The sequence below is a fragment of the Protobothrops mucrosquamatus genome, unplaced genomic scaffold, assembly GCF_001527695.2.
Source record: "Protobothrops mucrosquamatus isolate PMUCROS unplaced genomic scaffold, P.Mucros_1.0 scaffold5810, whole genome shotgun sequence".
In the NCBI taxonomy this organism is placed as follows: Eukaryota; Metazoa; Chordata; class Lepidosauria; order Squamata; family Viperidae; genus Protobothrops; species Protobothrops mucrosquamatus.
In genome coordinates this window covers 1-16,767 of record NW_015391656.1, presented here as the reverse complement: position 1 = coordinate 16,767, position 16,767 = coordinate 1, and the positions used below count along the sequence as shown (strand labels likewise).

Here is a 16,767-nt window from a genome sequence, read left to right as displayed (position 1 = left end):
CCGTCACAGGAGCCAGCTGCCAAGCATCTGAATTTGGATCACATCAACACGGGGATGCTGCAAAAATGGGCACAAGTCATGTTCTTAAGTGCCACTGTAACTTCGAACGGTCACTGAATGAATGGTTGTAAGTCGAGGACTACCTGTATGCCTTATGCTAAATAAATAAATAATCAATATTATGTGTTCCTACACTGCATGGCTGTTGTTGTGGCAGCATCAAATCACGCAGGCAAAAGCCACCCTTTATAACCCAGGACTCAGATCGCACTGCTTTAGAACAAATATACTTGAGCCACAATTGTTGTGTCTCAGCATGAAGATCCAAGCCAGTGGTGTCTGGTAAAGAAGCAATCTGGTAGTATTAGAACAACAGAAACTTTGACACTGGTTTCTACTGGAGATTAATTTAAACCCAGTTCTTTGTCTAAAATAAGATTATGATTTGTGGGTTGGGAAACACACGAGACTCAAAAGAAGTTATGGTACATGAAAGATTTCATCTACTGCGATTTCTAAAAATCACAAATAGCAGCCATCTCTAAGCCAGTGTCCCGGCTGATGCATTTGGACTACAATTCCCATTGTTCTTGCCCAGCACTGATAGTTACCTTCAATTTAAAGTTTTCCAGTATTTGTCGAAAAAGGAAGGGATTGCCCCCTTCAGAAACGTTCAGAAATGCTTGTGTCCAATCCTCACAGAACTTATTCGTTCCTGAGACATTTGTTGTGAAAAAAGAAAAATCTTATTATTTCAGTCAATGCAGTAAATTTTCAAATGTCTTCAAAGTTACCTGAAAAGGGTTTTCTACAAGACAAAGATATTCCTTATCCACTTACAAAGGAAGAGAGTATTATGGTTTCCTGAGGCTTCAAGAATGCACAGGATGCTACTCTTTGGCCATCAATCTCACAATTGCAGATAAATAAGGGTCAAAATTTAAATGAGTGCTCTTATCTAGACTAACTATGGAAAGACCCTACTCTCTGGAAAAGGTTCCGATGTTGGGAAAGGTGGAAGTAAAGAGGAAAGGAGGACCAGCAACAAGGTTTGAAAGCCAATGTGGTCTCATGATACAAACACCGGACTAGAAACGAGGAGACAGTGAGTTCTAGTTCCACCTTAGCTATGAAAACCAACTGGGTGACTTTGGACCAGTCCCTCTCTCTCAGTCCAGCCCACCTCCCAGGGTTGTTGTTGAGGGGAAGATAGGAGGAGGATGGATCATTAGGTATGCTTGGTGCCTTGAGTTATTTATAAAAAGAATAAAGATGGGATAAAACTCTAATTGAAACTCAACATTAAGAAAACCAAAATCATGGCATCCGGTCCTCTCAATTCCTGGCAAATAGATGGAGAAGAAATGGAGGTAGTGACAGATTTTATTTTCCTGGGCTCCAAGATCACCGCAGATGGGGACTGCAGCCAAGAAATTAAAAGACGCTTGCTCCTGGGGAGGAAAGCTATGGCAAATCTAGACAGCATACTAAAAAGCAGAGACATCACCCTGCCAACAAAAGTGCGTATAGTCAAGGCCATGGTTTTCCCAGTTGCAATGTATGGCTGTGAAAGTTGGACCATAAGAAAGGCCGAGTGCCAAAGAATTGAGGCCTTTGAACTATGGTGCTGGAGAAGACTCCTGTGAGTCCCCTGGACTGCAAGGCGATCAAACCGGTCAGTCCTAGAGGAGATCAACCCCGACTGCTCCTTAGAAGGCCAGATCCTGAAGTTGAAACTCAAATACTTTGGCCACCTAATGAGAAGGAAGGACTCACTGGAGAAGAGCCTAATGCTGGGAAAGATTGAGGGCAACAGAAGAAGGGGATGACAGAGAATGAGGTGGCTGGATGGAGTCACTGAAGCAGTAGGCGTGAGCTTAAATGGACTCCAGAAGATGGTAGAGGACAGGAAGGCCTTGGGAAAATACCACATATGTTAAGTAAAGAATGACACAACAGCATAGAGAGGCTGTTTCTGAGTTTTATAGAAGCCTTTGGGTGCACAAAACACTCAGTAACAATGAGCTTCTAGCTTGGATCAAGAGTTTTTCTTAATTGCTTTGTGGCATAACATAAAATGCCATCAACGCTTTAGTAGACCAGCAGTGAGTTTGAAGAGATGCTGAAGATACAATTTTCTAGGCCAGCCTTGTTCAAACTGATGACTTAAAACATGTGTCAGATTTCCATTCCTCTAGGAATTGCTATCTGGCAATTTTTGGATTTGACAGTTTTAAGCCTCTGGAGGGACCCCAAATTGTAGCTTTAGGCTGTCGCTGCATAATGTTCTAATGAATCTGAAGCATGCCATAAAGACCAAGAAAAAATTGACAGCGACCTTTCAGAATTCTTTCTTTCTTTCAAGAGAGAGAAGGAAAGAAAGAAAAGTACTGTTTTTCCCAAAGGACCACCTTTTGGATTTGCTCTGGGCTTCTTTAAATGAAGCAAATAACAAAGCAATTTACATGGAATAATGACCCAATCAAAATCTCTGTATTGGTCCATGGTGATAAGCCTTCCAAATCTGGGAATCAATTTGCTATATTTGAGTATATTAGATGAATGCTAGTAAGTAAGGCTAGACTCAAATAGGATTCTCCCTTAAACAACTGTCTTTGTAGAGAGGTCTAAAAACACCAGCCTCTCAACATTCCTTGTGCTCTTGTTACTGAGCACCACTCAGGTGCTAGAAGTGGAGTGGAATGGAGGCTAAAACATATAAGGAACGGTTGCTGGAATTGGGTATGTCTAGTTTAATGAAGAGAAGGACGAGGGGGGACATGATAGCAGTGTTCCAGTATCTCAGGGGCTGCCACAAAGAAGAGGGAGTCAAGCTATTCTCCAAAGCGCCTGAAGGCAGGACAAGAAACAACGGGTGAAAACTAACCAAGGAGAGAAGCAACCTAGAACTAAGGAGAAACTTCCTGACAGTGAGAACAATTAACCAGTGGAACAACCTGCCTCCAGAAGCGGTGAATGCTCCAACACTGGAAATTTTTAAGAAGAGACTGGACAGCCATTTGTCAGAAATGGTATAGAGTTTCCTGCCTGAGCAGGGGGTTGGACTAGATGACCTCTAAGGTCCCTTCCAACTTTATTATTATTATTATTATTATTATTATTATTATTATTATTATTATTATTATTATTATTAATCATCGCACAGTCAGCCAGATGTTCAGACTGGATTTGGCATTTTTGTCTACCTATCGAGTCCTTACCCAGGACCTGGGACAGGCAGATGTGGATGTTTGATGGTATTACAGATATCATCACAGGATGGAAGCAGTTCCTAGTAAGGCCGCCTTTTGCAATTGTTATTATTACTATTACTACTACTACACTACTACTACTACTACTACTACTACTACTATTATTATTATTATTAAAGCATCTCCTTCGTAAGCTTACCCGCGCTGTGGAAGCAAAGCTGTGGCCCATTCAAGTCAATCACCACTGATTTGCACTGCTCCTCTGTTGCTGCAGCTGTGCACGAGGAAGTCATCATAGTCTCCCTGACCAGATCTTGAAAACTTGCTGCTCGAAGGAACCTGGAAAAGAATGTAAACAGATTTCCAGGATGTATAAGTCAAGAGTCAAGTTCCGTTAAGCAGTTATCTCAAAAGGAGCAAGGGTGCCCCCGAGAAATATCATCCTGAGGGACCTTTGCTTACCTGTTGATATCCTTCTCTGTCTTTTCTTCAGATCCATTCACTTCAACAGGACTGCAACTCAGAGCCTGGAAAGAGCAGACCCAGCGTCACCACTTGGTATAATGACCTAGCCTTAAGACTGCAATTCTGCACTCTTTTATCTGTCTCAGGAAACACTTGGCCTTATTGCCCAGCAGATGTAAAAGGTTATGCTGTTATCAACCAGCAATTTCATTTTCAACAGGTGTCAGTTGAACATCTGTCCGTTCGTTTTTATCCTTCCTTCCTCTTCCCGACCCCTCAGCATGTACAGGTTAGTCCTCGACTTACAACCACAATTTAGCCCAACATTTCTGTTGCTCAGCAAAGCAATTGTGAAGTGAATTTTGCCCCGTTTTTAATGACCTTTTTTGGCCACGGTGGTTAAAAAATCACTGCAGTTGTTAAGCATTAGCAGGGTTGTTAAGTGAATCTGGCTTCCCCATTGACTTGGCTTGTCAGAAGGTGGCAAAAAATGACCCTGGGACACTGCAACTGTCACAAATACATGCCAGTTGCCAAGCATTCGAATTTTGATCGTGTGATCGTGGAGACGCTGCTACGATTGTTAAGTGTGAAAACTGATCATAAGTCACTTTTTTTCAGTGTGGTTGTAACTTTGAACTCAATGAATGATTGCAAGTCAAGGACCATCTGTGTATGTAAACTTCTCCCTGGCTTCCATTTTATTTTCAAACAGCTTCAGTTGTGTTAAAATGATAATGAGCAAAGGCCAGAGGGCTTCCTGATCAAGCAAGAATTTGACCTCAAATATTGATAAACTAGAGCAGTGGTGGTGAACCTTTTAGGGACCGAGTGCCCAAACTGCAACCCAAAACCCACTTATGCATTGTCGGGTGCCGGGTGGGTGTGGCCCATTGGGTGGGCGTGGCCCATTGGGTGGACGTGGCTGCGGTGGTAACGGCAGACTGGGTGGGACTAAAAAGTTCAATCAATCAATTCCAACTTTGCAAGATCTATTGCCCCCCCCTCGTGAGAAGTTGAAATTGACTGATTGATTGAAACTTTTTCTTTTGCACACGGCGGAGGCCTAAAGCGAAAAGGTTTTATAAAACCCAGCTGAAGGCCTAGGACTGGGGCGATGGTGCGCGTGCCCACAGAGAGGGCTCTGAGTGCCGCCTCTGGCACCCGTGCCATAGGTTCGCCACCACTGAACTAGAGCCAGTTTGGTGTAGTAATTTAAAGTTAGGAATTCTAGTCCCATCTTAGGCAAACCACTTCCAAAATCTCATCAAGAAAACTGCAGGAATTTATCCAGACAATCACCAAGCGTCAACACTGACTCAAAGGCCAACATATCAAGAACAGTCAAACTCTATTGAAAGAAGACGTTATTTCTGGCATCCTACCTATTTTACTCTCTCTCTCTCTCATATCTGCAGAGAAACTGTTTTTCAAACTCTTTGAGCTAAGAGCCCTCTCTAAGCATAATTGAATGTATATATTTAAAAACATGTAACTAAGGGAAATCCATGTGCCTAAAACTGCTGGCCCAATTTTAAAATGAATTATATGTACAACTTAAAGCTAGTGCCCCTTAAAGCCAAAGGTGTTGTGATGATGTTATTCAAGCTGTCGAAACCTTACTTCTGACCAAATTGCTTAAGCCATTCACGCTTCCCACAAACAGCCCCTTGCAGTATAGTTCTACTGCTATGTTGTGTTGCTTTCCTGAAGGTAAAGAAATAATATGTTAAGGACAGCAACTAGCACATCACGTCATCTAATGTGTGTCTCCCCTCCACCCTCACCGTGCCCGGTAAAATTTCGAGAAAGAGCCACACGCTAGGTGACACGATGCGCAATTAAAGATTGTTTGAAGTAGTGAAGTCTTATTGTATATACTTTGACTATCACAAAAGTTGCAGCTAAAGCAACTAATAAACAAGGCAACTCGTTGAACAAGAAACTCAAACAAAAGCACAACAAAGATCCAAGAAGAGTGAACTTTGTATGGTACTCACAGCATGTAACACAAAGGCAAGTTTCTCCTGGAAAAGCTTCACCACCCTCTGAATAGGGCACACCAAATCCTCAAACCAAGTTCTCAGGAGCGGTTGAATGCTGGTCTCCAGGTTGCTTTGCTGCATCCAATTAAAATAACAGTTGATCATCTACAGGATATGTGACTGTAAAGGGGAGTTCAGTGAAACAACTTGGGACAGCTTCTTTTGAAAGTGTTGATTACTTTTCAGCCATTTCCTATTCCAGGAGCCTACAAAATTTCCCATGGGGCTAATTTGCTACCTTGAATCAAGAAAGTGAGTGAGAAGTAGCAGCGTAATAGCTTATCCAAATAGCTGTATTAAGCTCATACAAGCAATAGAGTCCCTCCTCCCTAGTCTGTCTTTTAATAGATATAGTCCTCCTGTACTATTTTACAAATTATTCTTGAAACTTCCAGAGATGCTAAAAGTGTTTGTGGTGAATCACAATAAGCTACACTCCATTAACGCAAGTTCAGGACACACACACACACACACACACCATGAGTGTTAGGAGTCTTTATTGAGGCTTTCAAGCCTGAATTATTCCCCAGCAATTCCTTGTGCCAGCACCAGCCCACATGCAAAGACCAGGCAACTCTACTAGGCAAAGGCAAATCCCCAATAAGGGATGCCAAGCTATTGTAAAGACAGCATTTGAATTTCCCTATATGCCTAAAAGTAATCTGCAAACTAGAATAGATACTTCTTTCAAGATTTCTCTTTAGAGAGCAGAACTATATTAGCAGCATTCAGAAGTGACACATTCAAAACTAAGAGAGATCTCGGTGTGTTGGGTGTCAAAGCGTCAATACCAATAGCACTTAGACTTATATACTACTTCACAGTGCTTTATAGCGCTCTCTAAGCGATTTACAGAGCCAACATATTGCCCCCAACAATCTGGGCCCTCATTTTACCAACCTCAGAAGGATGAAAGGCTGAATCAACCTTGAGCCAGTCAGGATCGAACTGCTGGCAGTCGGCAGAGTCAGCGTGCAATACTGCATTCTAACCACTGCATCACCACGGCTGTTGGTGGCATGTGGGTGACACAGCACTCCTTAGCTTGAATGATGTCCAATATTTTCACAGAGATAGTATGAAGTATGACAATCTTGAGGTTCTCCACATAATTACGCTCATAAAGAGCTTGATTCCCACAGAACAACTATAAACTCTATACAAAATTCTTGAAGGCCAATTTTTCAATTCTCAAGCAACATGAACACTCTAGAGGGACACCATGCAGATAATACTGGAAACCGCTAAGAGATGCAGGAGAATCAACAGTCAGATTAGCCTGTTTCTCTTCCAGCTACAAGGTAGCAAACAATTTTCCGTCTTGATCTTGAAACAGAATCTAGTTTCTTTCTAAGTAACTTGGAAATGCCAGATCCCTTTCCTACTCTACCGCCAAGATCACAAAAAACAGGCCTACAGCACACCAGTGCGTGGGAAGTGAGATAAAGCTTCTTTAATCAAGATTTCTCTAATGCCTCCTTAAGTGATTGAGGATCAGGAAAATGAACTTGTCTTCCTCATCTAGCCTTCCTTATCCTAGATAAGCAATTCTGATTAGGGATCTTCACAGGGAACTCAAAATAACTTCCAAGCATCTCAGTTTGACAAACTGCTCATAAAGCAACCAACGTTTTCCATCTTGTGAGGGGAGGGGGGAGAGAAAAACTGAAGGAGTCATTCAAAATTTATTAAATTCAAATTTATTCATCAAGACTTACCTTTGAATCTAAATAAGTCTTCATATCTTGAATGTATCCATCAAGCTCAAGTCTGAATGTATCACTTTTAAGGAAATAATGCTTCGGTTCTGCCTAATCTTTATGTTTAACTCATTTTATAACTGATGTGCTGCACGTCTGCTAAAGATATTTTAAACATCCAGATATTTTTATTTATTTATTTATTTATAAAATGTATTGGCTGCCCATCTTACCATCGGGTAACTCTGGGCGGCTTACAGGTACATCTTAGTTAAAACATAAAATGTTAAAATCAAATGGGGAGGGTGGGGTGAAGTGGGGGGGGAGGTGGGATCCATTATTACTCAATCAACCACCTCCATTGCGCTGTTCCCCCACTGGGGCCCCAAACCGACTGGCACAGCCATGTCTTTAGACCAGGGGTAGGCAACCTTGGCTCTTTTATGACTCATGGACTTCAACTCCCAGAATTCCTGAGCCAGCATGGCTCAGCATGGAAACCTCTCCCTTTCCCCTCAGCATGGCTGGCTCAGGAATTCTGGGAGTTGAAGTCCATGAGTCATAAAAGAGCCAAGGTTGCCTACCTCTGCTTTAGGCCCTTACGAAAAGATAAGGAGGGTATAACTGATATTCTCAGAAGTCTAAAAAAATTATTTGGGAATGTGTATGAACTCTGACCTAATTTAAGAGAACAATCAGAACAATGGGATTTTTTTTTTAAAAAAAGGACTTTCCTACTTCATCCCCATTTTAACCCAGACAGAAATAAGAGTAAAAGGATATAGTTCAAGTCCCTTCTCTGAGCCTCCCAAAAAACAGATAACGTACTCCAAGGGACTCTCCTTCGATTCAGGATCAGCTCCTTCTGCACATTTTTCTGGCTGGAACAGGCAGTAATAACAACCAACTCGAGTTTCTGGAATACTGAATTAATCACAGGGGTGGTTGCACCAAATTAGTTTAATGCTGTATTTCATACTGCGGTTTACCTGTTCATCGATCTCATTACAAACAAAGCCCTTATTTTAATTCAGTCAGAATCAACCTCCAGAGGCAAGAATCTACGCAGATTGTTAACTCCAGTCAATACACTTTGCTTCATATTTCTGTCAGCCTCTTGATTCCACCTCAGACCAGTGCTGGTGAATGGAAAGCCAAATCACTCGCCTGCTATTCCTGTGTACAGGTGGTCCTCAACTTACAAGCATTCGTTTAGTGACTGTTCGAAGTTATAACGGCACTGAAAAAGCAATTTATGAGCGTTTTTCACACTCATGATCATCACAGCATCCCCACGGTCATATGATCAAAATTTGGTTGCTTGGCAACTGGCAAGTGTTTATTACAGTTGCAGCATCCCGGGGTCGTGTGATCATCATTTGTAAGCTTCTCAGCTGGCTTCAGACAAACCAAGTCAATGGGAGAAACTGGATTCGCTTAATGACCGTGTGATTCACTTAACAACTGTAGTGATTTGCTTAAGAACTGTGGCAAAAAAAGTTGCAAAATGGATGGAGCAAAACTCATTTGATAACTACCTCCCTTAGTAAGCAACATAAATTTTGGGATAGATTGTGGTCATAGGTCAAGGACTACCTGTAGTCTATAAACATGAAATGGATTAAATAAAGATAAAACATAGCCAAAACGAGTGTTTCAGAAACAAAAAATCGCTAACTCTCAATGCGTTTGGGTGGAGTTGTCATTTAGCATTTCTCTGGCTAGATCTAGTCCCTGGAAGAGATTATTCCTGCCCTCTAGCCTGCTTTTTAAAATTCAGCGGATCAAAGAATGGTATGAATGAAAGAGTAATTAAAACAGACAGAGATTAGATGAGGAATTCATGGCTCCCTTGTCTAGTATTCCAGTACCAAGGAAAAAATGTAGGGTGGGTAGCAAAGTCTGCTGATAATTTCTGCTGGGACCCTTCACTCTATTTACAAGTTTTCCAACCAAACTCAATATGTGCCTTTTAAAGGGATGAAATGGTCATTAAACTGATCAGATGAATTAAATGTTGTTAAATATTCTCAGGAAAACAAAAGGAAAAATACTCTTGAAGACTATTTCTGCCGGATAAGTTCTTCTTGTTTTCTCGACAATATTATGAATGTAATTTGCTCTTGCCTTCCAATTCCCAGACTTATCATCTAGCTTAGCAGTTCCTGGTTGCTCAGGATCCAAGTCCTATCTCTTTCTGACCCTCCTTAGCTTTTCAAGGATGATCAGGCACCAGTATTAGCCGTGCTATTCTTAATAAGTTCAGCCCTTCCAAAAAACTGCAAAGAGCACACAATAGGCAATACTTTAAAATTGATTTAGGCTCTAATCACATATACAGTTGTTCATTAACCTGGGAATAGCCCCATTAAATTGGGAGTTCCTTTTAAACAAGAGCTGTACAGTAGGGGTGGGCAACCTGTAAACTTCAGCATCCCATTTCTAACACTGCAGCACCCATTTTGGTGGCAAAACAACTCAGCACTTTTTTTTTTTAAGGGAAGGAAGGGAGGGCTCTTCCTTTGAAACTGCAATTTCGACTGGTTTTTCTGATAAGAGTGGGTTGCCTGCCGGAAACCTCCTACTCTTGTTTCCATTTTTAGCCCATCCTAATTTCTGCAAAAACTGCAGAAAATATTTTCATTTTGCTCGTTTGAGCACTGACCGCCTATGGTTGACTGGGAGATTGAGTTGTAGTCTTGAGCACTGCAGTCTCCACCCCCATCCTCCCACCCTGAAGTATTACAACATGAGGAAACATCTACACAATTCTATGCAACAGCCTTCTGCCTGGCTGGTAGTGTGATGCAACAATTAACGGACGCTCTTGTACTTCCTGGTTGGGAAACCTGCCATCTTCCATCGGGTGTTGCTAAAATATTAATCCCCTCAATACCAGCCAGCACAGCCAGTGAGGCAAAATGTTCAGAGTTTTAGTGCAGCACCCTCTAGAGGATCAGAAGTTGCCTTAACTACTTGTAGTGCTTCATGTGTGGTGATTACAAGCCCGTAGATTCACTAGATCAGGGGTCTTCAAACTTGGCCCTTTTATGACTTGTGGACTTTTAACTCCCAGAATTCCTCAGCTAGGCATGCTGGCTGAGGAATTCTGGGAGTTGAAGTCCACAAGTCATAAAAGGGCCAAGTTTGAAGACCCTTGCACTAGATCCTATATTTATTTAATGATACACAAAAGTCAACCCCCCCTTCCCTCCAAAGGGCTAGCCCTTGCAGTGGTATATGTATTCACACTCCCATTAAATGTAAACATGAAATATATTGCCAGGCACCTAGCTCACTATCAGAGTTCAGTATAAGCTTATTCTACCTGTTTTCATTGATGAAGAGAACATTCATTGAATAATAGTAAGATGAAGTTTATAGTTCAGAATTCAGAGTATATGCATATTGTCTTTTGTAAGCTTAAGCTCTTGAAACCCTTAATTTTACAGTTATTAAAGCTGTCATTAAGAGCTTAGATAATGAGTATGTATATGAATACAAATAGTTAACTTACAGCAGTTCATTTAGTGAGCATTCAAAGTTATGGCACTGAAAAAAGTGACTTATGACTGTTTTATCATGCTTATGACCGCTATAGCACCTCCGTAGTCACGTGATCAAATTCAGATGCTTGGCAACCGAGTCATATTTATGATAGTTGCAGTATCCTGGGGTCATGTGATCACCTTTTGAGACTTTCTGACAAAAGTCAATGGGGGAGACAGATTCACTTATCAATTGTGTTACTAACTTAACAACTGCAGTGATTCATTTAACAACTGTGGCAAGAAAGACCACAAAATGGGGAAAACTCACTTAACAATGATCTCACTTAGCAACAGAAATTTTGCCCTCAATTGTGGTTGTAAGTCTAGGACTACCTGTAATTTCCACAACTTAGTTTAGTTGGACCGATATTAAAAATACCACAGGATCAGGACCAGAACATCATTCTAAAAGGCAGAAGAGTTTTTTGAGCTGGGAGGGAGAAGAGCTTGTTTTACTTTGTTCTGCAACCAACACTTCAAAGGCATGACAAGGATGAGACAATTCAGAAATAGCACTGTTCAATCTTTGACTCGTAAAACAAAACTTAAAACGACATTCCCATTTTGTTTACACACAATTTAGTAAAAAAAAATGGCATCACTAATTTATTAAGAAATCTACAATTAATTAAAATTGCTTGATATCACTGGAAGTCCCAGTAAATATCTACAGCCTTACCTCAACTCGACAGTTACAACATTGCCCATCCCCTCAAACAAAGCTCCTTTGTTAAGATGCTTGGCAACCAAACTGCGCAATTCCATCTCAGCTTCAGCTGGTAAATTAGTGTCCACCAATGAAAGGCTTCATAAATGAAATAAAAACAAAACAAAAAACCATGATTAGGTAAGATAGAGCTTCATTGTATCTATTTAGTTATAGACCAGTCCTTAGTACTTGAGAATAATTGTCAAACTTTCAAAGAAAAAGATACCACTTCCAGTTGAGTATGAAGTTCCAGGCATGTCCCATTTAAATAAACAATCAAAACACTACTTGTAATAAAACCAAGAGCCAAAAAGTTGCACGCTTCAATCATTTGAACTATGGTACAACTCCATATGTTTCAATGTGCATGAATTACAGACAGGAACGAAAGCATAGAACTGAGGACCATAAACTTCTCAATTAAATTTTCCTTGATTTGGTCTCCTCCCCCCCTTTCTATAATTATCCTTATTCACTGCTCATACTAGGAACAGGAGTTCCATTTGTAATAGTAGCAATAAAATTAGTTCGCTTCTTTTTAAGTATCTGTTCTTAGAATGTTGACAAATTTCTTCCAGGCTGGGAAATACATAAAAATATATATTAATGAGCTCTCATACTTTTTATATTTATTTGTCAAGCGCAGGAAATAAGGAGTCCAGGCAGTTCAAATGAATATAGGTGAATTGTACGCTAATATTCTCCTCCACAAGAATCTGAACTACTAAAGGTCAAAACAAATTGGTGATAGATAAGAGTCAAAAAGAATTCAAGGTGGGCTGGACTTAGATTCATAAATAATCTGTCAGAAGACAGAAAGAGGAAGAGCTGCAGAAGTGACAACAGTCAGATAAGAGGCAGCTTAGCCCACAGAAGCAACATGGGCATGGCAAACATCTCAGAAGGCTCCCTCTCTAGTTTCTTGGATGGTAAAGACAAATGGGGGAGAGAAGCCCTTTGAGACTTGCAAGACTGATGTCAGCCTTCTGAGGAATTCCAGGTAAGAAGCACACCCAGAAATACAGGTAGTCCTCAACTTACGACCACGATTGGACCCCAAATTTATGTTACTAAGTGAGACATTTGTTAAGTGAGTTTTGTCCCATTTACGATCTTTCTTGCCACAATTAAGTGAATCGCTAGTAACCGTATTACCGTTAGTAATACAGTAGTTAAGTGAATCTGGCTTCTCCATTGACTTTGTTTGTCAGAAGGTCTCAAAAAGTGATCATGTGACTCTGGGACACTACAACCGTCATAAATATGAGTCAGTTGTCAAGTGTCTGAATTTTGATCACGTGACTATGGGAATGATGCAAAGGTCATAAGTGTGAAAAACGGTCATAAGTCACTTTTTTCAGTGCCGTCATAACTTTGAACGGTCACTAAATGAACGGCTGAAAGTCGAGAACTACCTGTAGTAGCTACAATTTTATTGTAAGGTGATATCATCAGAATCTTGCTAGTCTGAAAGTACATCTCTTCCTCCTCCCTAAAAACAGGGGGGGGTCCCTTCTGAGATGTTTGCCACATCATTATTGCTTCTACCATCTCATTATAGAAAGAATGGGATATGAGTGCAATTCCACATGCTTGACAAATCGGCCTAGGAAAGTAAGAAATCTTTGTCAAGATACTCCAGCTAGCCTTAAACCAGTGGTTCTCAACCTTTTTAATGCCGCAACCCCAACCAGTCGTAAGTCGAGGACTAAACCGGTCGTAAGTCGAGGACTAAACTGGTTGTAAGTCGAGGACTACCCAACCAGTCGTAAGTCGAGGACTTTCCCTGCCCAGGAGCGCCGCGCATGCGTGGTTCCGCCCCCTGCGCCAGCCGAGGCATAGCTGGCAAGCGGCAGAGACGGAGCAGGCCGACCACCAGCTGGCCCAGACCAAGGGAAGTAAGGCACCCGCCGGAAAAGGGGAAAAAAATGGCAGACAAAAAAATGGCGGACAAAAAAAATGGCGGACAGCCTTGCTTGGCGACCCCCGTGAAATGGTCGATCAACCCCAAATGGGGTCCCGACCCACAGGTTGAGAACCACTGCCTTAAACGAACAGTTTACACTGAGCTAGGGAACTCCTCAGATAGTTGACCCTCAACCTATTCAGAAATTAGAACAAAAGCACAGCCTTAAATCAGATCCAGAAAGAATTCACTTGTGCATTCATAATGCATCAAGTTACATGTTTGGTAACAATTAAAAACGGTTAATGGGAACAAGTGATATGCACATACCCCTCTATTATAACAATCCAAGATACAGCACGCAAAATCATTCTGCCAAGTTCATTTACCTGAAGTCATCTGAAGGTGTTTCAGCTGACGATTTGCTTGGACTCCCAACATCACTGCTTGTTCCTTGGTGTAATCTGAAAAAGTCAAACTAATTATGAATGTCAAGACAAAATGCATGTGGTTATAGAAAACTCCAACACCTATTATTATTACTATCATTGTTCTAAGAGAGAGGGAATGAAAACCTGGACTGGGAAGAGCAGATCGGGATTTCTGGGAATTGAATAGGCAACTCTAGTACTTTGGATTCACAATGGGCGAATGGTACCTTGTTTTGAGCAGCCCGCTGAACAACCCAGAAGAGTTTCATTAGATAAATTCATCTGTTGACAGACCTCCTTTAATAGCAATTTGTTTTCTGTTAATTCTGTCTGATTTTTGAAGACTGCCTGGACAAGTCCCTGCAGTTTTGTTGGCAAGGTTTTTCAGAAGTGGTTTGCCATTGCTTGCTTCCTAGAGCTTAGCGATAGGGACTGGTCCAAGGTCACCCATCTGGGTTTGTATCTAAGATGGGATTAGAATTAATGATCTCCCAGTTTCTAGCCTGAACCCTTAATCACTATATTACAGCAAACTGGCTCTCATTTGCATCATCATCATCATCATTTTAGTCATTGCCAATCCATTGCAGGATGAAGGCCTCTTCCGCATGTTTCCAACATCACAAGACAAGATAGAAAGACCTGCACATGGATCATTAGAGAACAAACAAAAGTATATGATGCTATCAAGAGAGTAAAAGAATTGAAATGGAAACGGGCTGGTCAACACAGCAGGAAGAACTGAAGGCCGGTAGACCAAGGCAGTCATAGAATGGATCCCACTTGATAAAAAGCATCCACAAAAGAGAGCTACAACAAGATGGATCCACGACATAAGCAAGTATTGTAGGCCCAATTGGCAAAAGAAAGTTCAGGACCCTATTGGTTGGAAACATGCACAATAGTCCTTTGAAGGAAAATCAATATCCGGGGGCGGGGAATCGAGGCAAGATTTCATGAGCAGACATAACCTTCTACATGATCACAGATGGAAACTAGAAACTGGACTAAATTGGATTTATTCGATCAACCATTTTTACTGTTACCAAACATTTAATCCGGTGAACCCCAGATGAATTGAATAACAAGCCCCATCGCTCTCAGCCAACGGGGTGGGACCGCGAAATGAATTCATCCAAGACCCCCAAATTCGGAAAGGCTGGATTATCATAAAACACGATGAAGGATTGGTAAGAGAGATCTGCAGCCTTTTATGATTCAGGCTGGAAACACAAGACCCGGCGGAGCAGCTGCCGCTCTCTTACCCGGAGCCTCGGTAGCCGTACAAGCAGTGGTAACTGTTGCTGCTACGCTCCGGTTTCGGTTCCTCGGGCAAGCCGCCTCCCTCCTCGCTGCTCTCCAGCTCTCTCTCATCTCCGTCTACGGACTCCTGAAGGGAAGGCAACATCTTTGCTTGCGAACTCGAAGCAAAGAAAATCCGTTCCCCCTATTGCCGTACAGCGCAACGCTCTATTCTTCTCGGCTCCGCACTCTGTCCACATAGCGTCACAAAGGTTCCGGTCACAAACACGTTGTCACGGCCGACAAAAGACAGAGGCAGCCGTGGACTCCTGAAATTGGAAGGATGTTGCAGGCGTGCGCGCACACACACGTGTCTCTTCAAGACTCGCCTTGGTTCAGTTAACATTCATTCCCCAATTTTACGGAGTTTTTAAAAAAATCGGCTCAGCACGCTGCATTGGATCGGCATTAGTTTATTGTCACTGAAATCAGTGGGATTACATTCACGATTTGTCTAAATAAAAGTCATTCTAATTGTAAACTTGTTTATGTTTACTTCTAACCTTTGGGCTATAATAAATTGATTTGATTTACACACGAATTACTGATCTCAGTAGAACTCAAATAGGCATATACGTGATGGGACGGTCAAATTGTTAGTTAGTCCTTGTCTAACTTAATGCTCTTTCAGAACGCCACAGATTTTCTCAATGTTCAATTATAATACCGTTAGCTTTCCACTGAATCTTAAGGGGATTCATTTCCTAGCACGCAGGTACAAGATTGAGCTACATAAGCCTTCGAAGATGCAGCGGCATCCTCGCTGCTTTTAAAAAAAAAGATCTCATCGAGCGGGAAGAATCTGATTCATTTGCAGAAACAATCTTATTCAGGTGGAAAGAACATGAAAGTCATCACTATTTCTAAACTAAAGAACGGCAAGCAACAATTTTAGGACAAGGATATTGAGCTTGGCTGCCTCCTGCGCATCTCTCTCCCGAAGTAAAACTTCAGTGTTTTAAAAGAATCAACTAAGGGGAAAGAACACCGACAAAAACCAACCCACGCGGGCAAGACGCGCGCATCGACTAGAAGATAATTTCCGCTGCACCGCATGCCGGGAAAGAACGGGTGACGTCACAATTGGTGAGGTCTCCTCGACCATACACGTGCCCTCCCTCCCCGCGTTGCATTTTGGGACGGCGAGGGATTCGGCGGAGGAGCGGCCATTTTATGCCTGGCTGAGAAGCGGAGAAGAGGGGAGTTCGCGCGGTCGGCGGTCGCGCTCCGTCACATTCGCTGTTTTGGGAGGTTTTTGCCGGCCGAGCCGTTGCCTTTCCGCCATGGGTCGGAAGAAGAAGAAGCAGCTAAAGCCTTGGTGCTGGTATCCTTTTCGACGCGGAGGGCCGCTGCCTCTCGTTTCAAATCGGGAGGGAGGCCCGACTGGCCTGCTTCGGGTAGCGGCCTCTTTCCTCCGGTGTTGGAACGCCTCGGCGGCCTGTTTTA

The 16,767-nt window shown here is 42.0% G+C and overlaps 1 protein-coding gene across 1 annotated transcript; it reads right to left on the bottom strand.

Annotated features, from left to right (window-relative positions):
• Positions 1-611: 611 nt before the first annotated feature.
• Positions 612-15,481, bottom strand: LOC107299962 (protein Njmu-R1-like; the record flags this gene model as incomplete). The annotated part of the gene is made up of 9 exons (XM_015829306.2): positions 15,285-15,481; positions 13,978-14,052; positions 11,653-11,778; positions 8,206-8,346; positions 7,441-7,498; positions 5,678-5,797; positions 3,675-3,739; positions 3,412-3,551; positions 612-715 (listed from the first exon to the last, which is right to left on the bottom strand). Coding segments are annotated over exons 1-9 (972 nt in total), but the record flags the coding sequence as incomplete, so codon positions are not given.
• Positions 15,482-16,767: the final 1,286 nt, after the last annotated feature.